Below are 25,134 nucleotides of genomic sequence, written 5' to 3'. Positions count from 1 at the left end.
TCATTTGCCTCTGGGGGCGGGAGTGTGAACGGATGTAACCTTTCCAGAGGGCGGTCTGACAACATATATCATAAATCTGCAAATGTTCATACTCTTTGGCAAAGAAATTCTACTTCTAGGAACAGATCCTAATGAACTAATGAGAGTCTGTGCAAAAAAATGAGCTGTGAGGGTGTTTTTTATAGTGCTATTTATAACAGTGAAATATTTAACGTCCAATAATAGAAGATTGACTATTTAAATTATGGCATATCCTCAAATAGAATAATGTACCATTAAAATTATTTTAGAAGGATATTTAATAATCTGGAAAGACATCATAGTATTTTAAATGAAAAAGCAGATTGCAAAACTGGATGCGAGTATAGTCTTATTTTGTTTATAAATAGACTTTTATATAAGGAATTTTAAGCATGCATATATACTTTTAAAAGGACTAGAAGAATGATCACCAAAAATATTTCACAGTACTTATAGCTGGTTGGTTGGATTCTGAGGGAATTTTCCTCTTTTTACTCATACGCGTTTAAAATTTTTTCTACAATAAATGTGTCACTTATGTAATAAGGAAAAAAAGTTACTTTAAAAAAACAACATCAATCCCTTAATGTGCATAAATTTAGAGCATGAGTTTAAAGTATTCTCATAGCCATAGGGGATCTCAATCAGCTAGAAAAGGGGGGCTGGGCTGCTTTGGACTCTCTAGATTTACTTGGAAGAAAAATATATCAATTCATTACAGAAAGCTACCTCTGAAAAAGCTCTTCAGTTTCCAAATAATCACGAATTCAAATTGTACAGTAAATTGCTTCCTGGCATCATCAAAATTAAAGCACTTACCTGATATTCTAATCTGCCTAGTTATAAAAATCGTCCCTTATCCAGAAATCCCCCCTTTTCTTCCACAAATCCATATGTACAAGTCTTAACCAGAAGGCTTCTTTCTTTTCAACTGAAGCCACAGTCCAATCAGAGAAGTCATCAAAGAAACTACCACTTCCAGTCAAAGGCAGGTCTCCCTAACATCCTAAGCCCTCGCCTGCCCTCCTACATGACACCCACTGGCTCAGCCCCCATCTCATCCTGTAGTTGGCTATATTTGCTCACCCTTAGATCTCCTGGAGCACTTCATCTGGGCTCCTGATCACTTGGAAAGTTAATTCTCTGTCCCACTGGACTTTGCATGGAGACAGGACGTGGCCTGATTGAGCCTGCCTCCTCACTGTGCAGCGTAGAGCACCTGGTATTCCTTTGAGGATCTGTACATGTTTGCTGAATGAAGCAGATTTGGGGGAAGCTTGAGAGCACATGGATGTTCTTCTGGGGTTAACCTGGTGCCTCTTGGTAAATCACAATCATAGAAGCATCTTTCAGACCCATTTCCTTTCACCCATTAATGTAAATCTTCTTCCCTTAAAAGGTGAGTGCAGCAGCCAGGTGCAGTGGCTCACGCCCATAATCCCAGCACTTTGGGGGGCCAAGGTGAGAGGATTGCCTGAGCCCACAGGTTCGAGACCAGCCTGGGCAACTTGGCGAGACCTCATGTCTACAATAAATCAAAAAATTAGCCAGCCATGGTGGCGCATGCCTGTAGTTCCAGCTACTTGGAAGACTAAAATGGAAGGATTACCTGAGCTCAGCAGGTCAAGGCTGTGGTGGCTGTGAGTGTGCCACTGCACTGCAGCCTGGGTGACAGAGCGAGACTCTGACTCCAAAAAAAAAAAAAAAAAAGTGAGTGCACCTTTAGCTAAGTAACATTATCTTCTGGAAGGACTATCAGTTTACCAGCAAAGAAGTGAAATTTCATTTTTGTTTTTTTAACCTACTTACTGTTTATCCCTCCCCGGAAGTGACCAGTTGCTGCTGCTTTTCCTAATTTTAAAGCCACGTCTCATTTTTTCCTCGCAGTGAAGATTGCATGTTAAATTACTGCTATTTCTAAAATGTTGCCCAGCCCTTGGAGTAGCTTTTATTTGTCACAGAGTCAGCGGGCTCTCTAGGCCTGTTTCTCTGTTTAGCTTAGGCTAAAAAAATAGATGGTCCTTCATAGGTCTCTCTTTCCTTTTTTTGTAGGGGTCTCCAAGGAAGGTCTTCAGCTCACCAGATATACATGCTTCTATTTGAAATTAGCATTTGTGCTTAAAAAAGAAAGAGACTCTAACCTGTCACCAGCTGAGTGTTTTCTGTAAGAAGTGATGGATTCTTACCAGGAAAAAAGAGAGCCTTCTCCACAGGCGTGAGTCACAGAAATGACAGAACAGATCAAAAAAATTCCTTCCTGTTGAAAACACCTTAGAATACACCCTGTCCCTTCCTTAAATCAAGGGCCTTGGTTTCAGTCCTTCACATGCTGTGAATCTCCATTGATTGTTTACTTGCCTTAAAGATGAAGTGCTCTATATTTTCTGGGTTGAAATCCATTGTGATTGCCTAACTGAAAACCAGGAGGAAACAGGCACTGACGTACATTGCCAATAGAAGAACAAAATTATCCAATGTTGTATGGAAGGGAATTTGACAATAAGTAATAGAACTACACATGCATGCATTCTTTAACCCAATGATTCCAGTTCTAAGAATTTACCTGGAGGTATGAAACAAGATATGCACTGTGGCATTATTTTTTAGAGCAAAATCTTGGAAACAGCCTAAGTACCCATCCCAAGGAGACTGGTTGAGTAAACAATGGTGCAGTCATGCAAAGGAGTACCGTGCTGTTGTGGAAATAAGAATGAGGAAGATGTCTCTGAACTGATTTCCAGTGCTAAATGAAAGAAGCCGGGGACCAAGGGGCTTCTGCAGTGTGCTGTCTTGGTGACCTCATGATGGAAGGGGAAGTTAAACAATTGTACACAAAAGAGAAGTATAGGAAAAGAAAGAAGAGAAATTATTAGAAATGGTTACCTCCAGAGTTGGAGTAGCAGGTAAGCCTTTTCTGAATGTATCTTTTTATGCAGTTTGACTTATAAACTATGTAGATGTTTTACATATTCAAATAATAAAAGAAACTCGAAACATATGAAAAAATCTAGCTCTAGAATTGAAAATAAATCAAAACAAATGAACCTAAGTGATTATGAAGTTGATAACATAACCACACAGAAAATAAATTAATTCAAGTAATTTTTAAACATAATATTCTATCTTTATACCCTTACTGAGATCTGTTCTAGGACTAAAACAAGCAAATGTATCTTAAACATTGTTTAATAGTTGTTGTGGGTTTAACTGTGCCTCCTGAAAAGATATGTTCCAGTCCTTCCTCCCCCCCCGTGCCGGTGCTTGTGACTTGATTTGGAAATAGGGTCTTTGCAGATGCCATCAAGGTAAGATAGTATCATACTGGATTAGAATGAACCATAATCCAATGACTGGTATCTCTTGGACACAGAGACACAGACACAGACACACAGAAAGGACATTGCTTTGTGAAGTTGTTTGCAGAGCCTGGAAAGATGCATTTAAGAGCTAAGGAATGCCAAGGCTTGCCAGTACCGCTAGAAGTTAGAAGAGAGGCATAGAACAGATTCTCCCCTGGCTTTCAGAGAGAGCATGTCCCTGTCATCCAGAACTGTGAGAGGATGCATTTCTATTAATGATTTGGGGTCTCATTGTGTCTCCCAGGCTGGAGTACAGTGATACAATCATGGCTCACTGCAGCCTCAGCATCAACTTCTCAGGCTCAGATGATCCTTCTGCCTCAGCCTCCCAAGTAGCTGGGACTACTGGTGCAAGCCACCACGTCTGGCTAATTTAAACATTTTTTTTTGTAGAGACTAGGTCTCACTGTATTGCCCAGGCTCGAACTCCTGAACTCAAGCAATCCTCCCACTTCGGTCTCCCAAAGTGCTGGGATTACAGGCGCAAGCCACTGCGCCCAGCCCAGATCTTGGTTTTCAAATACCATTCTCCACTAAAAGGAACTAAGTCTCCTTGGAAAAATGGCTGATTTCATGCCTGGGATATAGAACGTATAAGAAAGCAAAGCATATAAAGTATCTTGTTGAGGCTGAAGGCAAGGACATACTCAAAGACAGCAGGGAATATGTCAAGGGACATCATAGACAGCTTGGAGGGACTCCTCCTGGCCAAATTTGTGTCAGTTTGAGCCTCAGAAGGAATATGACAATTGTGGATTAAAAGACTGTGAATTTTAAAAAACTGAGGTCATAGTGACACTCAAAAACAGATGAAAACAAACCAAAAACAAAGGAGGACTCTTCCTCACAGAAAATAAACTAATAATTAGAAAGAATACTAGAATATTTCCATTTTGCAATCCCCAGTGTAATGGTTGATTCAAGAAGGATCATAAATGAATGTTAATTAGCCATTGGGTGAAAGGTTCACTGGAAAGAGGATATTTATGGGATTCAAACTATCACTCTACAGATAACGTATCTGTCACAAAAGGAAAAATTGTGCCTTTACTTTGGAGAAATCTGGTAGCTTCCAAATTAACCAGATGATCAAATTTAGCATCAGAAACAGTGGGCCACGCAGACATGAGTGCCTCTAGCTGGGATGCAGCTTGAAGTACACATCACCTGGATGCATTTGTGCTGAAAACGTTTCACAAGAGTCCAATCGAGTGTCTAGACCTAACTTCCAGTTTAGGGGGAAATCCAAGCAGTAAAGGAATGAATTAAATGACACAACGAGGAAGCAGTCAGACAGATCTGCAATGGGGGCCAGTCTTTGAAGAAATAAGCATGGATTTTCAAAAAGTCAGTCATGGAAACAAAAAGTGGGGTGGCTGAGGAGTCTAAAGAGAGCAAACCAACAAATGCAGTGATGGACACTTGATTAGATCTTGATTCACAAATTCTAGTGGTTAAAGACATTTTGAGGCCAACTGGGATTTATCCGAATATAGTCTGGATGTTAGATATATTATAAAATAATTGTTCACTTTTTTTTTTTTGAGTCGGAGTCTCACTCTGTCGCCCAGACTGGAGTGCAGTGGCTGCTCCCAGCCACCGCAGCCTCGACCTCCTGGGCTCCGGCGATCCTTCTGCCTCAGCCTTCCAAGTAGCCAGAATTACAGGCATGCGCTACCACGCCCGGCTGATTTTTTGATTTATTGTAGAGATGAGGTCTCGCCAAGTTGCCCAGGCGGGTCTCGAACCTGCGGGCTCAGGCAATCCACTCACCTCAGCCTCCCAAAGGCGCGGGATTACAGGCTGAGCCACCGAGCCTGGCTTGTTCACTTTCTTAGGTGTGATGATGACCCTGTGATTATGTAGGAGGCCCTTATTCTTATAACCTGTACACTGGGTATTTCTATGTAAAGAATTATTATGTTTGCAATTTACTACCATACAGTTTAGGGAAAATAAAGGAGGGAGAAAGAGAAAAGAGAGAGAATACAAATATGCAAGGGGCTAATAATCTTTGCATCTAGATTGAAGGTATGTGGGAGTTCATTATACTATTTCAATTTTTCTGTGTGTTTAAAATTTTTCTTTATAAAAAATTTGGGAAGAGGGAAAAAACTATTTAGGAAAGTAGCACATTTGATTCAAAGAAATGTATTTGTCAAGTTCAAGTGCAGTCAGATGTACGGTATGAAATGTTGAGGTTGGGTGGTGCAGGGGGAAAGGAAGAGACCTTTGCCAGTCATCCTGCTCAGCTTGGGAGCTAGGGAGCTGGGACCTGCCTGAATGTGAGCCCCATGAAGGCGGGGCTTTTGTCCCTTTGTTCACTACTAAAGCCCCAGTGCCCAGAACAAAACCTGGATCATAGTTGGTGCTCTGTAAGCATTCATCATCTGACTCAATGAGCTGTGAAGAGCTCAGTGATAAACATTTTTGTCTGATTTCAGAGTATTTTCCCAGAACAGACTCTTGGTTAAAAGACAAAGAGTATTTTTATTGCTTTTCACAAATATTATGAAATTGCAAAATATTATACTGCTTTATACCCAACCAATGTCTTTCTCTGCACTCTTTCCAGTATTATAAATTTTTTAAAGTACCAATTTTATAGATTTTAAAAAATGATGTCCTGTTTTATTTTGCATTTCTTTCTTTACTAGTGAAGTTTTTAAAAATTTATTACCTTCTTATGGTCTTCTTTTGTGAATAATCTTTTCATGTCTTATGGGTTTTAATTTTAGGGATAATTATGGTTTGTGAACACAGTGTGCTGTGTTGTTTGTATGACTATTTGTTTTTAACGTGGTACACTTTGTAGACAAGGAGCTTATTTATGTAGGATGTGGATCAAAATACCAGTGAGGACTGAGAGATGCTGAGTGTAGCAGTGGGGCCCTCTGCCACCCCACTGCCAAATCAGGGTCCCACTTTTCCCCAGAGTGTTGGATAGGTGCTGGCAATTCTCTCACACTCACTCACCCAGGTGACGGAGATCTGAGGGCTGAGGAGCCTCACAGGGTCTGTTGGTCAAGCCGGTGCCTTCAGACAAGCAAGACAGCAGCGTTCCAATTTTACAGTCAAGATAGCAAGGGGCAAGATCTCTCCTTGAACCTCGGGCAGGCGCCATTCCAGGTCCATGTGGGCAAGCTGGGGGCGGGGGAGGCTTCTCCGTCCTGGACAGTTGCTGTGACCTCGGGTCTCTTCCAAGAGGTCCCCTCACCACTGCCTATCCCTTTGTCTGAGACAGTTTGATCAGAAATTGTCACTATCAAAACCAGATTTGCTGGCAGGGCACAGTGGCTCACACCTGTAATTCCAACATTTTGGAAGGCTGAGTGGGGAAGATCACTTGAGCCCAGGAGTTTGAGACCAGTCCAGGTAACACAGCAAAACCTCATCTCTACAAAATAAAAAAATCCAAAAATTAGCTGGGCATGGCTGAAGCAGGAGGGTTGCCTAGGCCCAGGAGGTAGAGGCTGCGGTGAACTGTGATCATGCCACTGCACTCCAGCCTGAGCAACAGAGTGAGACTCCAACTCAAAACAAAACAAGACAAACCCCCAACAAATCTTGTCTATCAGTTCGGTCTCTTTTTCACTAACATATGATTGACTTACCATATGCTTCAAAAGAAACACAGAAGGAGGAAGAGCTGACAAATTTATATTAACTTCCAACTGCTCAGTAATTAATTGATTCAATTATTGAACATCCACTATCTACAAAGCCTGGACAGGTGAGCAGGCCTTAGTGCCACAGTGGTGTCCAACCTGTAGCTAACTGTTATCAGTTTCAAACCATCATATGTAGAAGCCCCAGATTTTCAAATAACAAAGTGCTGATTATTTTATACTGACACATTGTGAAAAGACTCTGCTCTTTGAGGGCACATCAATTCATCCTCATATACTCTAAGAATTGATGTTATTGGCTTTCACATCATAGAGATCTAGTAAACAAGTTTTGGAAAATGGCTGGATAAATTAAATTTTAAAGTTGCCAATGTACATTTTCCTTGTTTAAAAGTTATTTCAATTAAAGAAAGGGAAGTACTTTTTAAAGAATCTGGTAACTTTCAAGGGAAATTTCAGTAAGGCGTGACATCTTTATATTTATTTCTTCAAGGAGGCTGGATTTTCACATGACATGTCTTAGGTCAGGTTCCCTTGAGATTTGAGTACACGTGGTTGGTTAAGGAAGAGCTCCAGGGAGAAACCAGTCGGGGTGCCAGAAAAGAGGATAGGGAAGCGGCAAAACCCACATTTCTTTCTCACCTAGCTTCTGTGGGTCAGGAAGCCCGTGCATCTGACCAGGGTCTTCCCCAAGGTGGTAGTCAAACTACAGACCAGGCTGGAGACTCCACCATGAAAAGGTACCGTGTGTTCCTTCAGCTTTTTGCCAGGAATGGTATAAAGACAATCAGTGCCACTGTCCCATTTTGAGAGCATGGCATTTGTCAGAGCTAAGACTCCAAAGTGAGGCCTTTCTGCCAAAAGTGCTGTCCCTTTATCCTCTCCAGTGGGCTGTGTGAGCTACTACACAGCTCGGGGTTTTCCATACGTGCATTGTCCCTGGCACTTCCTTGTTCTCTTTCCACACGGTAGACTCTTTCTGTAAAATGAACCACCTGTTACCTGATGTGCCACCTTGAACTCACATCCCGCCATCTCATTTCTTCTGCTCACACACAACTTAAGTCTTCTCTGTGCAGACATGTGACTTTGCAACCTGGGTAGACCTGAATCCTGGCATTGTAATTAAACCTGGCCAAAACAGAGCATTCTATTATTCTACACCTTGGAGTCAAGATCTTAGTTGGGAGGTTTTACAATTGCATGACTGGCACTGTCAAGATTTAGAGACCGACAGCGCCATGTCAATTATCCATGTCAATTACCCATGTCAGAGAGAGAAAAGGAATTGGGGAGGTTTTATACTTTCTTTTCAGGCCTCTGTGTGCCTGGTTGCACCAGGGTACCTAGGGCCATGGGACTTGCTTTCTTCTGTCTCTGCAGCCCGCACACCCTCCCCATTCCCCATGTGCAAAGGAAATCCCAGCACACTGTTTAGGGGCAAAATGAGTAATTTCTCCCATGGGTTCCTGTACTGCATGAAGAATGGCATGCTCGATGGCATTGCTGTAGTCAGTGTAACGGAATTTTGAGTGGCGGTTTTTTATAGCATCTCTTCACATAAGCCAGGGGCATATCAACATGCAGTTCAGTGGAGACTTTTCTGCCAAAGCTGAAGGGTGAAGGGGAAGTGTGGAATTATCAAGTTCAAGCACACAGTCCTGTGTGGTGCAGTCCAGGAATAAAACTCAGATCATCAAAAGGGTAAATGGGCTGCCCAGCCTTCATGCTACCTTAGCAGGGCTCTGTTGAGACTGGTGAAGTCCAAGGATCTGGAGTGTGTGTGCTCTGCCTGGTGATTAAGGTAGATCTTTAAAAACACAGCTGGTTATGGGAAATTAAAACAGCTGTGCTAACTCTTAGTATCACTTTGTAAATAAAATGTTATTGATTTTAAAATTAATGAAACAATTTTTTGGTAGAATGAAAAAATAAATAAAGCCCAAGTCATGTCAACAAGAACTGGAAATATGTATATACATTCCAAGGACAATGGATAAGCATCAAGTGAATGTAAGAGTTGTAGAGGAAAGTCAAGCCATTCCAACTGCAACAGACATTTATCTCCTCGGCACCCACCATGTGGCAAGAACTGTTTTAAGTGTTTTTCACAATTCTCGTATGGATTCCTCATGGCAACTCTGTAGGGAAGGATAATACTTATAAAGTGACGAAACTTTGGATCAATGATATTCGTGTCATTTTCCTGAACATTGCTTTCTCTGCTAGTGGATGTAAGTTCCAAGATTTCTAGAAGTTGTTCTCTGAGAGCAGCTAGTACCTTTGAATAGCGATATCAATGACTCTCACAAGGATGACTATGTTTGTCTACTTGTAGATCTGTTGACTTCACATATCAATTTCTACAAGGAAATGCTGTTATTCACCAAATAATATTTTGGGGGTTTCTATTTACTGACTACCTTCTTAACATGATCACTTGCCTTGATCAATCTACTTTTGAAAAGTAACTAGTGTAACTGCCTCTTGATACTGTTCAAATAGTTTTAATGTGAGACAGCTACTCCTAAACAATTAACATGCTCAAAAAATAAAAAAGAAAGTCAGAGAATGGTTGACATACATCTTTTTTCCTTTTAAAGTGTGAGATATATTATCGATGGCATTGATGTACATTCCTTTATGAAAGTTAGGAAATGAGACTAAAATCCTCTGTATCCCTACCACCGGCCTGATGGTAGTTTGCCCAAGGCCCAGATCTTTTTCCAAAAATAAGTTCTAGGTTTGGTCCAGGACATATACAGTTTCTTTCATGGAGCACAACTGAGGTGTTGGGGCCCAGGGACACTTCCAAGCATCAGGGCCACACAGGTAAGGCTCAACAACTGGCCTCTAGAACAGGGATTCTCAATCTGGTACCTGGTTCGTGGCCTGTTAGGAACCAGGCCACACAGCAGGAGGTGAGCAGCGGGCCAGTGAGCAAAACTTCATCTGTTTAGGTATTTATAACCTCTCCCCATCGCTTTCATTACTGTCTGAGCTCCGCCTCCTGTCAGATCAGCAGTGGCATTAGACTTTCATAGGAACATGAACCCTATTGTGAACTACACATGCCAGGGATCCAGGTTGTGCTCTCCTTATGAGAATCTAATGCCTGATGATCTGAAGCGGAGCTGAGACAATGATGCTATGTATTGCATTACATATTACAGTGTAATAATAATAGAAGCAGAGTGCACAATAAATGTAATGTGCTTGAATAATCTCAAAACCATCCCCTCCCCACCCCTACCCCATCCGTGGAAAAACATTCTTCCATGAAACCGGTCCCTGATAGCAAAAAGGTTGGGGACTACTGCCCTAGAATATCAGCTTTGGGGAACTGGGGCTTTCTGGGAAGCTGCCGAGGGAAGTGGTGGCTAAATGTCTTCCTGAGTCACCAAATAAGGAATTTTCTGATAGAAACCAGCACCCAGAACAGTGGAGGTGCTCAGTAAATATTTGTCAAATGAGTAAACACATAAATGAGTTGATACCTCAAGTTTGTAGGGGTGAAACATCTGTCCAAAATAATGATTTTTTTTTTAGAGCAGCTAAAGACAAAATAATTCTTTCTTACTATGGATATATGGGTTTTAAAAAAAGCTTGGCTTTCCTCTACAATTCTTACATTAACATGATTCTTATCTATTGTCCTTGGAAATTATATACACAGTTCCAGCTCTTGTTGACATTACTCTGGCATTGTCTCATGAGGCAGCTGTTTATTTATGGTCAGGGTCAAGGAAGCCTTTGTGGAAGAAGCTAAGTGAGAACTGAAGGATGAATAGAAACTACCCAGGCAACAGTAGTAGAATGGAACAGCAGGTGCAAAGGCCCCGTGGTGAATGTAGTCTCAGATCATTGAGACAAAATAACAGGTAACATATACTGGGTACCATTCATACCATTTATAGATATAAGTTATTTTTTCTTCATAACGCCCTAAGTATTATTACTATCCCCAAAGTAAAGATGAGGAAACTGAAGCAAAGAAAGCTTCAATAACTTGCCTAAGGGCAAGTCTGGAAGTCTCCAAAATTTATTTACAAAAAAATGGGGTATTTATTCTTTGTTTAAACTTCAGTCACCTTCAAAATACTCTCTGTTTGATACAATGAATCTATCGAGACTTTTTCCACGACTCAAAACAGTTTTTGAACTTGTCGATTTCAATGTCTTTTAGGGCTTCTGATGTTTTTTATTTCACCTCTTCCACATCAGCAAAACATTTCTCTTTGAGGACTTTGTCCATTAGGGGAAACAAAGAGAGTGACTCGGGGCAACTTTCTCCCTCACCCCCTCTCCTTCTCTTTCTCTCCCTTTCCCTCTCTCTCTCCCTGAATAGGGAAGTGAATAGGGAGGGTGGGGCACAGGAGACATGTCGTTTTGGGTGAAAAACTACAGTGTGGGCAGGTGCATTGTCATGGTGGACGAACTAGTCACCTGTTTCCTCAACTCTTAACGTTTCTTCCACAAATTGTGATGCAACCATCTCAAAATTTCCAGATAAAAACTTTGGTTGACTGTTTAATCTGGAGGAACACATTCTGAGTGTACTACAAGGGGCCCACCCTCCAAAAGATAATTCCAGGGTTGTGTGTGTGTGTGTGTGTGTGTGTGTGTGTGTGTGTGTGTGTGTGTGTGGTTTTTGGGGGTCCACCCTCATATATCCAGAGCCCGCTATCTTTTTTTCTCAAGATATTAATTTCTTTTACTTGTTAAAAGTATCTCAGATGTTACAAGTTATAAGTATACTACAAAGAACTTTTTAAAAAAAATACTTTTCTGGAAGGTCAGTTGCTGACCTGATGTTCCATCTTCCCTACATACCTTAGAGTGCATTTTTTTTTTTTTTTTTTTGAGTAAGAATCTCACTCCGTCGCCCAGGCCGGAGTGCAGTGGCATGCTCACAGCCATCCTAGCATCAACCTGCTGGGCTCAGGAAATCCTTGTGCCACAGCCTTCCAAGTAGCCAGAACTACAGGTACACACTACCATCCCTGGCTAATTTTTTGATTTAAAGTAGAGATGGGGTCTCGCCAAGTTGCCCAGACTGTTCTCGAACCCATGGGCTCAGGCAGTCTACTCACCTCGGCCTCCCAAAAGTGCTGGGATTACAGACTTGAGCCACCACGCCCGGCCCTAGAGTGCATTTTCTACAGCCAAGGACTAACTCCTGTATAGCCAAAATACAACCATCAAAACCAGGAAAGTAACTTTGACACATGATCACCAGTGAATCTCAGACTCCATTCAGTCTGCTATTATCTGTTATGATATCCTTTAGAGTAAAAAGACCCAATCTGGGACAGCCCTTCCTCTTTGCTGTCCTTCAGTTGGGAGCAGTACGCCAGTCTTTGCTTGGCTTCTTGACAAAGTTTTCAGACCATTTATTTTGTAGAATGCTTCTCAATTTGGACTTTTCTGATATTTTATTTTATTATTTTATTTGAATCAGGGTCTCACTCTATCACTCAGGCTGGAGTGCAGTGGCACGATTATGGCTCACTGCAGCCTCTACCTCCTGGGTTCAGGCTATCCTTCCTCTTCAGCCTCCCGATTATCTTGGACTACAGGCCTGTGTCATCACACCTAGCTAATTTTTTGTAGAGATGAGTTTTTGCTATGTTGCCTAGACTGGTCTCGAATTCCTGGGCACAAGCAGTCCTTCCACTTTGGGTGTGAGCCACTGCACCTGGTCTTTTCTGGTATTTTCTAAGATTAGATTTAGGTTTGGCACCTTGAGTTGACTTCCCTGTATAGTTTGGAATGTTTTTGAGTTTTGTAAAAATGAAACCATACTGTATATGCTCTACATGGATCTCCCCCAAGTATGACTGCAGTTTATTGTGTGCTTGCATGTGCTGGGCCTGTCCATGTGTTTTCTGGTTTCAGACTCAGTTCCTGACCTTGTAAACATGAAATCACTGAGGCTTTGGGGAGAGCAGGGTTTTATTTATCTAAGACCACATACTACTATGAGGAGGATCCAGGGCTCAACCAACGCCGAGCCTTTCTGTCTCCTGCCTGTACAAGGACCTGATCCTAATGGGCCCCCTAAGGTCAGGGCAGGTTGGGTTTCGAAGCTGAGAGATACAAGCTTATGGGTGCACTCACCCCACTTCTGCATCCTCCACAGAGCTAGCCCATCGAGTAAATATTCTAAATTAAGACTTCAAAAGAGTAGAAAAAGATACAACCAATACGATACAGATTGTGACTAATAGAAGAAACAGAATAATTAAGATTTTCCATGGGCCAGGCGCAGTGGCTCATGCCTGTAATCTCAGCACTTTGGAAGGCTGAGGTGAGAGGATTGCCTTGAGCCCACGAGCTCGAGACCAGCCTGGGCTGCTTGGCGAGACCTCATCTCTACAACAAATCAAGAAAAATTAACTAGGTGTGATGGTACATAACTGTAGTTCCAGCTATTTGGAAAGCTGAGGCAGAAGGATTGCCTGAGCCCAGCAGGTAGAGGCTGTGGTAGCCGTGAGCACGCCACTGCACTGCACTCTAGCCTGGACAAGAGTGAGAGTTCGACTCAAAAAAAAAAAAAAGTATCCATGAAGGATTAATAGAACCAATAAAACAGTAGTTTAACAATCAAAATTAGGTTACTAAAAAGTTATGGTTATAAACAGTCAAATGCATAAAATAAAAGGGCATATGAAGGATTACGTTTTAGAAGAAATAGGAAATAAAACAATAAGTTAAATCCAAAAACCCTCCAGAAGCTTACAAATTTAAATAATAAGATAAAAACAGAATTAAGGGGGAAAAGATTTGGCATTAAGGATTAAAGCCAGAAGCACTGAATTTTAATAGAGGTAATTATTATAAAGCTAAAATACAAAAGGAGAATATTTAAAAGGTGATTAAAATAGAAAGAAAATTAAGAAGGAAGGTAAAAGGGCAAAGTAAGGAAGCTTGAAAATTAAAAGAATGAGTAAAATAAGACACAATAACCAAAATAAGGTCAAATAAACCTAAATAAGCAGCTTAATAAGTGAGAGAGAAAAAAATAAGACAACAGGAGGAATTGAAAACACTAAAGAGGTAATTACAAGTAGAGAAAACCCATGCTTCAAACCCAGGTCCCCAAATCCTATTGTTGTTGTGTTGTTATTTTAAATATTAAAAGAGTTAGCAAGTCCCAGAAACTGTCCATTTGACCCTGTAAGATCCCAGTTTCTTGCAAGTTCCTGTGCCTCTGTCTGGTCACCTCTGGGCATGGGCCTCTGCCCAGCATGGGAGGGAGGGCTGGGGCTGTGTCCACCTCCAGTGACACAGCCGAGGCCACCTGTCCCACGGCTCAGTCGCCAAGGTCAATGGGGAGTTGTGGGATGCACCCCTTCAACTTCCCAAAGGGAAAACATTTAGAATTGCCAAAAATAAGATAGAACTGTCAAAAGTATATGGAATTAGCTGCATAAACTGTGAAACATAAGTCACAGTTATATTTGTTCTGAGACGGTGTAAAAATAGAAACAATTTCAGAGATAGAGGATCCAAATCGCTCTTCAATCTCCATGTCCAAGTGGCCTGAGAACCTTTGAATGCCTTTGTGTACTCTGCGGAACTGAGTGGGTAGTGACAGGACCTCAGCTAGCACCCAAGGGGAGGGATGTCAGAGAGAAAATTAATTTACAACGCTCCATTTGTATTTTTATTGCTGAGGGCATTTGGTCTCCTACTAGAGGAGGTGGGAAAATGGGCTATTTCCACAAGGCAGCCCAGCAGGCAACCCCTTATGAGGTAGAGATGCTGTATTCTTGCCTGCGTGGCACAGAGCATTCACCTATCCTAGGGACATTGTGACCTGGCCTGATCTGCACTGTCCAGGGCCACTTCTGGAGCAGTATGCACAGTTGTGTCTTCAGGTCAGTGGTCGAGCTACTGGGTGGCAGCCTCGGCCAAGGAGTCAGCATACATACATTCATTTATTTATTTGCCAATCATTTGCAAATATTAAGTGCCTCTGGTGTGCCTTAGACATATACTAAGGGATTGGGAGGGCACAAAGCTTGGCATAGTCTGACCTTGGATGAGCATATAGTTAATGTCGCCTGGGCCACCATGCTCAATGGTAACAGCTGGTGATTCTGCCAACATCCCAGAAAAGGAGACAAGAACCAAGGGTCTGAAGTTTCTCTATACTTAAGCTCTTGTCTTTTTTTTTTTTAAACAAGGTTTAAAAAATTAGGCTGAGTGCAGTGGCTCACACCAGTAATCCCAGCACTTTGGGATGCAGAGGTGAGAGTATTGCCTGAGACCAGAGGTTCAAGACCAGCCTGAGCAACATGGAAAGGTCTTGTCTCTACAATAAATCAAAAAATTAGTCAGCATGGTGGTGCACACCTGTAGTTCCAGCTACTTGGAAAGTTGAGGGAGAAGGATAGCCTGAGCCCAGCAGGTTGAGGCTGCAGTGGCCGTGAGTGTGCTGCTGCACTCCAGCCTGGGCAACAGAGTGAGACTCTGACTCAAAAAAAAAAAGCTTTAAAAAATTAAACATAATAAAAATTAAAGTTTTTATTATGGAAAATTTTAAACATATACTGAAGTGAACATAAAAGTATAATGAATGCCCCAGAAACTCATCACCCAGCTTTCACAGTTCTCATCTTAGGCCAATCTTCTATCTCTTCTTCCACCCACAACTTCCTGGGCCTGGATTGTTTTGAAGCAAATGCCAGGCATCATATCATTTCATCCAAAATATTTCAGGATGTAGCTCTAAAAGCTATGAAGAGTTATATATAGTTAAAAAAAAAACAAACTACAATACCATTAGTATGCCTAAAGAAATTAACGATATTTTCTCAACCTCATCAAATATTGGATCAGCGTTCAAACTCTCCCAGTTGTCTTTTAAACTCCACCCCCACCCACAGAGTGTCTGAAAAAGGATTCAGATAAGGTCTATGCACTACAATCAGTTGATAGTTCTCTGGTCTTTTAAAATTGCTTCCTCTCTTTATTGTATTTCTCCTTGCAGTTTGGGGGCATTCATCTTGTTTGGATTTTGCTGATTGCCTCTGGTATTGTTTAGCCAGTTCCTTTCTCTCCTGTGTTTCTTGTCAATTGGTCATTAGATCTAGAGGTTTGATTAGCATCAGGCGGTATTTCTCCAGCCCCAAATGACTAATGATGAAATCCAAGAAAGCTTCCATGAAAAAAAGAGACAGCCCTCAACTTACAGTGACTCAGTTTTTGTCCCTTGTGTTTACAGACTCTCCTACTGTAACAACCCAAATTAGCATTGATGAGCATCTGACCGGCACTCAAGGCTTCTGGTTCATGAAACTTGTACTTTTCCATGGAGTTTCCAGTATGGAGACTGGTTTTGCTCAGCATCAGCACTCAAAGTCTCACTATGCCATGAACTTTCTGTGGCCATGTGGAACTCCATGGCAATAACCATTTTTTAGATGAATCTGGGGATAATAGTCATTATATTATTTGTTTGTTGGTTTGTTTGTTGTTTTGAGTCAGAGTTTCACTCTGTTGCTCAGGCTGGATTGCAGTGGCGTGATCATGGCTCACTGCAGCCTCGACCTCCTGGGCTCTGGTGATCCTTCCACCTCGGCCTCCCAAGTAGCTGGGACTACAGGCACACGCCACCATGCCTGGCTAATTTTTTAATTTTTTGTAGAGACAAGGTCTTGTCATGTTGCCCAGGCTAGTCTCAAACTCCTGAGCTTAAATCATCCTCCCACACTGGCTTTCCAAAGTGCTGGGATTACAGGTATGAGCCACCGTGACTGGTCCAATAGTCATGGTATTTAATACCCAGGAAGTTATGGCACCAACCAGCTAGAGCAGAGTAGTTAACACTTGGTGCAGCTGCCCCTGGCTGCCCCCTGCAGAGTTTCAACCCTGGGGGTGACTTCAATGCTTAATGCAGGTTGACCATTCTTGGAGCAATGACATTTTCAGGAACCAGTGAAGGTCAGGCAGAAGGTCAGTGGACTATTGTCTTAAGAAGACTGATGCTTGCCTAGTTTATGCAGAAAAATTGCCCCATGTGAAATGTTATGATGTAGCTTAATTTTATATATGAAATATCAATGATAAAAGCACACATTAAAGTTTTTTTTTCACATATATATGTATCAATTTGGAACTTTTGTGGTATGAAATGGTTTCTGGGATTCGAACCCTGATTCATGGCATTTCACCTACACAAATACTCACCATAACCCCTTGGCTTGAGAGGAGCTCCAAGGACCAATTTGGCTATGCACTGGGGGCGTGGGGACCCCTGTGCCTCTGGCTTTTCCCACTGTAGGCAGATTAACAGGAACACCTCCTTCTCATAGCCATGATTCCCCTGGGCATACCTATTTGGGCAGCCGAGGGAGTGGGAGACCATGGGGGTGTGGCGTCAGATCCTCTGGGTTCATGATCTGGCTGTCTCACTAGCTGTGCAACCTTAACTTGAGTACTAAATCTTGCTGAGTCATAATTTTCTGCGCAGTGAAATGGGGATAATAATAAGAGAATTTATTGAGATAGTACATATAAAGATGCTCAAATATAAGTTCCCTTCTTGTACCCCTCTTTCTAGAACATCTTTCTACAGTAATTGTACTTCCCTCTGCCACACCACCCAGCAGCACTGTGATGCCCACTGCTGGTTGTTGACAGAAGAGGACTTGCAGAACAACCTTGGGTAAGCTGTGGACAATTCTAGAACCTCTAAGAACCTCATATACACCACATCAGCACCACCAAAGCTTAAAAATTGAAGGACTGGTTCTTGGGCCCATTCTGGGCTTCTGAAGACCCCATTTCCTTAACCTGCTGCCTCTAGTACCTACGTTCTCTGCTTCTTGTCTCACCCAAGTCCTCTTTGGCATTCTCATGTGTGTGAAACCCAGACTCCAATTATACTTGATATGTTTGAGATTACCTTGCTCTCCTTCACATACCTAAAACTTCTTCCAAACACAGCTCCCAGTGATGAAGTGGGAATGGCCCCTTTAATTTTGCCTCTGGTCTTTTAGATGATTGATCTAGAGATAAACAATCTGGCTCAAGAATGGCAAACCAGATTCATTTTCTTAGAATTTTTTTTTTCTCTAAGAGACACTAAAGGGAGTCCCCACTGTTTCTGCAGAGCCAAACTGAAAGGTCACTGTGGTTGTGGCTGCTGTTATGGTCACATACAAGCCAAAAGGCAGAGGAGCAGGACAACAGAACAGTCCACAGAGAGAAGCAGGTGGGGAGTGGGTCCCACAGCCCCTGAGAAAAGAATAAAATAGCTCTGGTTCTGGATGGCTTTTCCCTTCCTATGAAGATAAGTTCATCTCTTATACTTGGATGCTTTGAGAATCCAGCATCTTTACCATATCCCTCTCTTATGTGAACAAATTTGAGTAGGCTCCTGATCCTTGCAACCAAAGCAGCCATGACCATGGAATAAGACAAGGATGTCACTTTCACCACCTCTATTCACCATTGTAATGAAGTCCTCACCAGTGCAATAAGGCAAGAAAAGCAAATAGGAGCCATGAAGACTGGAAAGAAAGAAATAATGCTATCTTTAGTCACAGATGGTAGACTGTATGCATAGAAAATCCAAATACAAACACACTATTAGAATTGATAAGGGAATTTATTAAGATTGCAGGATATTTGGTGAACATGCAAAAATGAATACAACCCAAAAAATTGAAAAATAAAATTACAAAACACTAGCATTTAAAATAGGATCAAAAAGCATGAAATATCTAGGAAAATTTTTAATTAAAATACATGTAAAACCTTTATACTAAAAGCTACATATATCTGCTGATTTAATTTAAAGAATATCTAAATAAATGGAAAATTAGGACATGTTCATAGTTTGAACAATTTAAGTTGCCAATATTCAGATTCAATGATTCTTTCAATTTTTACAAAAATTGACAAATGAAAATTATATATATATTTATCACATAAGCATACTATATTGAAATACGTATAATTATGGAATGGCTGCATCAAGCTAATTAGTATATGCACCAATCCCCAAATTTATCTATAGAGAAAATGCAATTTCAACTGAAATTCCAGCAGACGTTTTTTATTTTGGTAGAAATTGACAAATTGATTCCAAACTTTATGTGGAAAAGCAAAAGATTTAAAATAGCCAAGACGATCTTTAAAAAGAACAAAGTAGGAGGGCTTACACTACCAGATTTTAAGAGTTAGCATAAAGCAACAGTATTTATGCCACTGTGGTGTTGGCATAAGGGTTGACAATTAAATCAATGAAACAGAATAAAATTCCAGTAATGGCTCCACATGTCTGCAGTCACTGGATTAAACACACACACACACACACACACACACACACACACACACACACACACACACAAAGGCAATTCACAGGGGGAACAGAAGACCTTTTAATAATTGGTGCTAGAACAATTGTAGATCCATATGGACCATAGATCTAAATGTGAAAAGCTAAACATATAAAATTTCTATAATAAAACACACAGAATATCTTTATGCCTTTGAAGTAGTAAAAAACTTCTTAGGATAGAAAAGGCAAATAATTTTTTATAAAGTGCTAAATTAGTCTTAACAAAATTAAAAACTAAAAATCATTAAAAGATAGGAAACATAAAAGGTAAGAAGGTCATAGACTGGTAGAGAATATTTGCAATACACAAAACTGACCAAGGACTTATATTCAAGATAAACAAAGAACTCCTACAAATTAAAGATAAAAATAAGAAATAAAAATGGTCAAGCAACTTGAACAGGTACTACACAAAACAAAATACACGAGTGGGCAATAAACATATGATAAGGTGCTCAACATTGTTAGCCATCAAGGAAATGCAAATGGAAACCACAATACATTAGAACACATACAATTACAAAGACTAACAATTCCAAGTGTTGATAAAGATCTGGAGCAACTGGAACTTTGATACCTTGCTGATGGCCGATGGGACTGTAAAAGAGTACAACCATTTTGAGAAATTACTTGGTTGTTCTTGATAAAGTTAAGTATACACCTATTTTAACACCCAGCAAGTCCACTCTTAGGTATCCACCCTAGATAAATGACTGCATACATCCACAAAAAGACCTAAGAATGTAACTTTACTCATAATTGTTGAAAACTGTAAACAACCCAAATATCCACCAACAGATGACTGGGTAAGCACATTGTGGTATACTTCTCAACAATACATTAGAACAATCTGATACACATACATTGATGAATCTCAAAAATACCATGTTGGGCCAAATAAGTCAGACATCATAGAGCAGAGGTCCCCAATCCCTGGGGTCATTGATCAGTCCTGGGTCATGGCCTGTTAAGAATCAGGCTGCACAGCAGGAGGTGAGCCGGTGAGTGAGCAAAGCTTCATCTGTATTTACAGCCTCTTTGCTTGCATTACTGCCTGAGTTCTGCTTACTGTCAGATCAGCAGCAGCATGAGATTCTCATAGGAGAATGAACCCTATTGTGAATTGCGCATGCAACAAATCTAGGTTGTGTGCTTCTCATGAGAATCTAATGCTGCCGCTGATCTGCACAATAAAAGTAAAACTCTTGAATCATCCCAAAACCATCCCCTCCGCCGTCTGTGGAAAAATAGTCTTCCACAAAACCAGTCCCTGATGCCAAAAAGGTTGAGGACCACTGCCATAGATCACTGTGTGATCCCATTTGTGTGAAGTTCAAGAACCAGTAAAACAAATCCAATGGTGATAGAAGTGAGATGACAGTTATGTTTGAGGGTTGGGTATTAACTTGAAAAAGAGACTGGAGGAATGCTCTGTATCTTGGTCTGGTTGATGATCAAGTGATGATAAAAATTCACTAAACTGCAGACCCATGTTCTGTACATTTTATTGTCATGTAAGTGGCCTTCAATAAATTACTGTTAAAATTGCCTTTATGAAAACACTAACTATAGTGACAATAACAACAACAACAAAAACAGGGAGAAAAAATATCTGGCACTTTGTGTGAGATGAACACTCTAGTCTCTCTTCAATTGTTACCAGTTTTGTGCCATGTAGAATTTTCAGTGTTGTTGTTGTTGGTATTTTTTTCCTGCTAAATTTAGATCATGAAACCTACTTTTATGTGCACAAATCAAGCACTGAGACAGAGAATTATTTTCCTGACTTAGAGCGGAAGAGACTTCAAAGGAGTGGATAGTTAAGGCATTGGGAAAGTAACTGTGGAAACTGAACAAGAGATGCTCAAAATCAACCACGGCACTGGGTCAAGGACCAGCACAAGAAGACAGGGACGCAGAGATGTGGGTGAGAGCAGGGATTCCGTATGCAGATAACAGGTCTGACCCTCTGAACACAATGGAGCCAGTGAAACCGGGAGTGAGCAAGACAAACAGAAAGAGAGTGTGCAAAAACCCCAGATGTCTCACATCCAACAAGCACTTGTAGAGTGGCTCACTGACTGTCAATATTACATTGACCTGGAAAAACTCGTATCTTGGACTTTACTTTTAAAAGCAGTAACTCAAAGCTCTTAGAACCCAACAGCCCTCTGGGAGGCTTTTGTCTAGAAAATGTCCCCATAGCAGGTACATTATGACTTCTATTACCACAGAAATTCAGCTCAGAAAATGTAGCAGAGACAAATGGTAAGTGGAGTTATTAGTCCCTGCTTTTGAGCCACTTGTGATTAACGTAGACATGCTCACCAAATCTTCTGTCCTCACTTAGCCACAAGACAAAAGGAAGCACAGTTTCATGGACAAGCTGGACTTGGGGGAGTGCAAACAGGAAGGGGCTCAGTTCTTCCTCCCGACTCCCCTGTCAGCTGGCTCTATAGGTTGGCACGGCCTGCCTTCTGTGAATCTCAGGCAGACCACCTGCTAAGCTCTTCTGGCCACTTGTAGGTCATAAGCAAATAGTCTCTTTTGCTAGGTATTAAAGAGTGCAGCCCAAAGCGATTGCCAAACTGCCAGCTCCTCCCTTCTCCTCGTCCAGACCTGCCACAGCCAGAAGCTTCTACCTCTTGCTCCATCTTCTTCCCATCCCTTTAGTTGCTGTTTAAGCCTTCAAAGCAGGGCCTCTGCGGGGACTTCTCAGACATGCCTTACTGGGGGTCTCCAACTGCAATCCTCTGGTGTGCTCAAAGTTCTCAAACAGGTCACTTTAGGCCAAGGGCTCCCAGCCCCTCTCTTAGCAGGAAGCACTCTTGGGGGGTGTCCTTTTCAAACCAGTTCATAACTGGCTCCCTTCCTTGGGGTCCACACAGAAATCATGCAGTTCTGCTGTCCTTTGGTGTCAATGTCCCCTGCTCCCTGCTCAGCCTCGCCCTGCCTCCTCTTGCAGGCTGGTCAGTCCTCTCAACTCTACATGTCTCCAGGTGTGAGTCAGGTTCCTATTCCTATGCCACCAGATTTCATAGATTCCCAAATGGATCTCTTGAGGCCCCCTTCATTTGGCTTAAGATGAAGGGAAAGGACCCCAGGAGAAGAGGAGAAAACTCACAGTACCCTGGCATTTACCTCCATAGAACCCTGGCAGCCAGCCTCCTCACGCCCCATTTTGTTGATTGTTAAAATATGGAAATATTTGGGTACCAATTGGCAAGTAGCTACTGTCCTGAGTTCCCCTCTCCTCACTCCCAGGGTCCATTCTAGGCGTCTTTGGGACTCTTGCTCCAGTGTTGTGTCCTGATTGTCAATTATAGACTAATCATTCTTGCTGATATCCCCTACAGGGGGAAAGTTGTACTGATGTGGCTTCACTGTCTCTTGTTCTTGGCTCTTGGGGCTTAAGCCAGGTGTGTGTGTGTGTGTGTGTGTGTGTGTGTGTGTGTGTCTGTGAGAGAGAGAGAGAGAGAGAGAGAGAGAGAGAGAGAGAGAGAGAGAGAGAGAGAGAAAGAGAGATATCAAAGCCCAATGGGCAAAGCAGCCTCAGGAAGCACAATGTTTCCCCTACCTCATTCTGGGATTCTGGGTAGGTTGCTTTGACCACACTTCTCCAATGCAGACCTGGGGACACTATTTCGTTGTAACCATTCAGGGATTTGTTGAGATTGTAAGGCTTCTAGGCATTTCACTTAATGAAATAACAAGGGTTGTGCATTAGGATTTTGGCACAATAATGTTTATCATAGTGTGGTTTACAAAACAGCAGATGTTTGAAACTGCCTCGTGTCAGAGATTGCTGTTGCCTCCCCTCAATCCATTCTCCCCTTCTTCCTTAGTGATCAGACCTATTTATTGGGGGCAGAAACAGATCTGGCTTTAAAATGACATATATTTCCCAACTTCCCTTGTAGGTGGAGGTGGCCATGTGACCCAGTTTTGGCCAATGGGATATAAGCAGCAATGGTTGAATGGGCTTAAGTGAAGGGCAGACTTGGCTGGTGTGCACCCTTCCCCCCTGGCCTTTTTCCTTCCCTCCACCTCAGTTGTGGTTGTGATGGCTGGGGCTGTAGCAGTCATCTTGACAGATGGAAGAATAGAAAACTAGAAGGAGCCTGGATCCCTGCAGCCATGAAGGAGCTGTGGTCATAACCCACCAGACTTCTTTCACACAAGAGCCAAATAGATCTCTGTCTTGGTAAGCTGTGCTATTTATTTATTTTTTTGTTATAAGCAGCTGAATTCAGTATAACTGATGCAATACACAAACATCCAGTAATAGGAGCATGATTAATAAATCAGAATCCACTCATAATACAGAATATTTTATAGTAAGATCTCATTTTATGAAGAGAAAGTATGCATTAAGCATCTAGAAAAAAGACTTGAAATGCATTTACAATATATTAAAACCCCTCTTGGTGGTGGTGGTACAGTGACTTTTCTACTTCTCAATGCATATAATAACTAAAATTTCCTAGTTTTGTGACAGAAGAATGATAATAGGTTTTTTTAAAAAAAGGAAATTGTGTGGCAGTTTTTTTTTTTTTAACATGAGCAAAAGAAAGTTACTTTTTTTTTTTTTTTTTTAACATGACACCCTTTAGCCTTGTCAAGTCTTTGCAGTAATGACCCCTGCTACATCTTTTCACGAACCAGCCCTTCCTTGTGATTTGCTGTCTCTTACCTCGTTCTCTGGGCTCCTGGGCCTGTCTGCATTGGCGCTCTCTGGGGAGGCATTCTGCTCTGGGGGCAATTCAAGGTCAGGGGCTCATTTCTAGATTTTCCATTTTCCTGTGAATCTGTGGCATTCAAGAAATGGAGCAAGTTAGAAAATATCCATCTCCCCCTTTTCAGGCACTTCTATGTGAGACTAGGGCTGCAGCAACTGATGTCCTGGGATGGAAGGAAGTAAAGTAGGGAGGGGTGTTCCTCTTCTTACTCCTGAAGGTGATTTGCCATACCTTGTGCTATAATGGGACCTGGGATGCCATCCCTATGAAAACTATAATCATGATACAAGCAACTTGATATACACATACACATACACATACATACTTTCATATATACTAAGTGGAAAGAAGAATATTGAAAATAAGATTGTAGGCTGGATATGGTGGCTCACGCCTGTAATCCCAGCACTTTGGGAAGCTGAGGCAGGAGGATTGCTTGAGCCCAGGAGTTGGAGACCAGCCTAGGCAACATAGCAAGAGCCCTGTCTCTACAAAAAATAAAAAATGGACTCCTGCAGTCTCAGCTACTTGGGAGGCTGAGGTGGGAGGATTGTTTGAGCCCAGAAGTTCAAGGGTGTGGCAAACCATGATTTAAAAAAAAAAGAAAGAAAGAAAATAAGATTGCTAACTTAGATACAAACTTGGCTAATGCCTTAGAGGAATATAAAGCCATAGTCATTAATACACAAGGATCCAGTAATAGGAGCATGATTAATAAATAATAATAAATAATAAATAATAATTAATTAAATAATTTGCAACCTGTCAATATTTTAACATTTAACTTTATAATATCTGAGTCCAAATCAATATCAAATAATAAATCAAGTTACCTTCTCCTAGCTCACCGATGGATGGGATTGTGAGTCAATGCTCTGGTGTGATTTTGAAAGGGTACCCATTTAGCAGATGACGGAGAATGTCCCACACCTGCTAGACCCAAACCTCATGTCATGTCCCCAGAGCATGAGCTTCTTGGATTGTTAGGGAGTGGATCAGAGAAGCCTGATGACCAGGCGACCCGTCTGTCC

General features: G+C 41.5%; 1 protein-coding gene across 1 annotated transcript in view; it reads right to left on the bottom strand.

Annotated features, from left to right (window-relative positions):
- NGEF (neuronal guanine nucleotide exchange factor) overlaps positions 1–25,134 on the bottom strand; it is a 117,606-nt gene that overhangs the window by 54,381 nt on the left and 38,091 nt on the right. The window contains exon 3 of the mRNA XM_008065114.2: positions 24,058–24,172. Coding sequence (XP_008063305.2) covers positions 24,058–24,172 — 115 coding nt within the window. The remainder of the gene's footprint in view (positions 1–24,057; positions 24,173–25,134) is intronic.

Source organism: Carlito syrichta, unplaced genomic scaffold (genome assembly GCF_000164805.1).
Source record: "Carlito syrichta isolate Samal-C Ts95f unplaced genomic scaffold, Tarsius_syrichta-2.0.1 Scaffold308158, whole genome shotgun sequence".
NCBI classification, from domain to species: domain Eukaryota; kingdom Metazoa; phylum Chordata; class Mammalia; order Primates; family Tarsiidae; genus Carlito; species Carlito syrichta.
The sequence above is the reverse complement of the archived record's forward strand: the minus strand, read 5'-3'. Positions and strand labels throughout refer to the sequence as shown.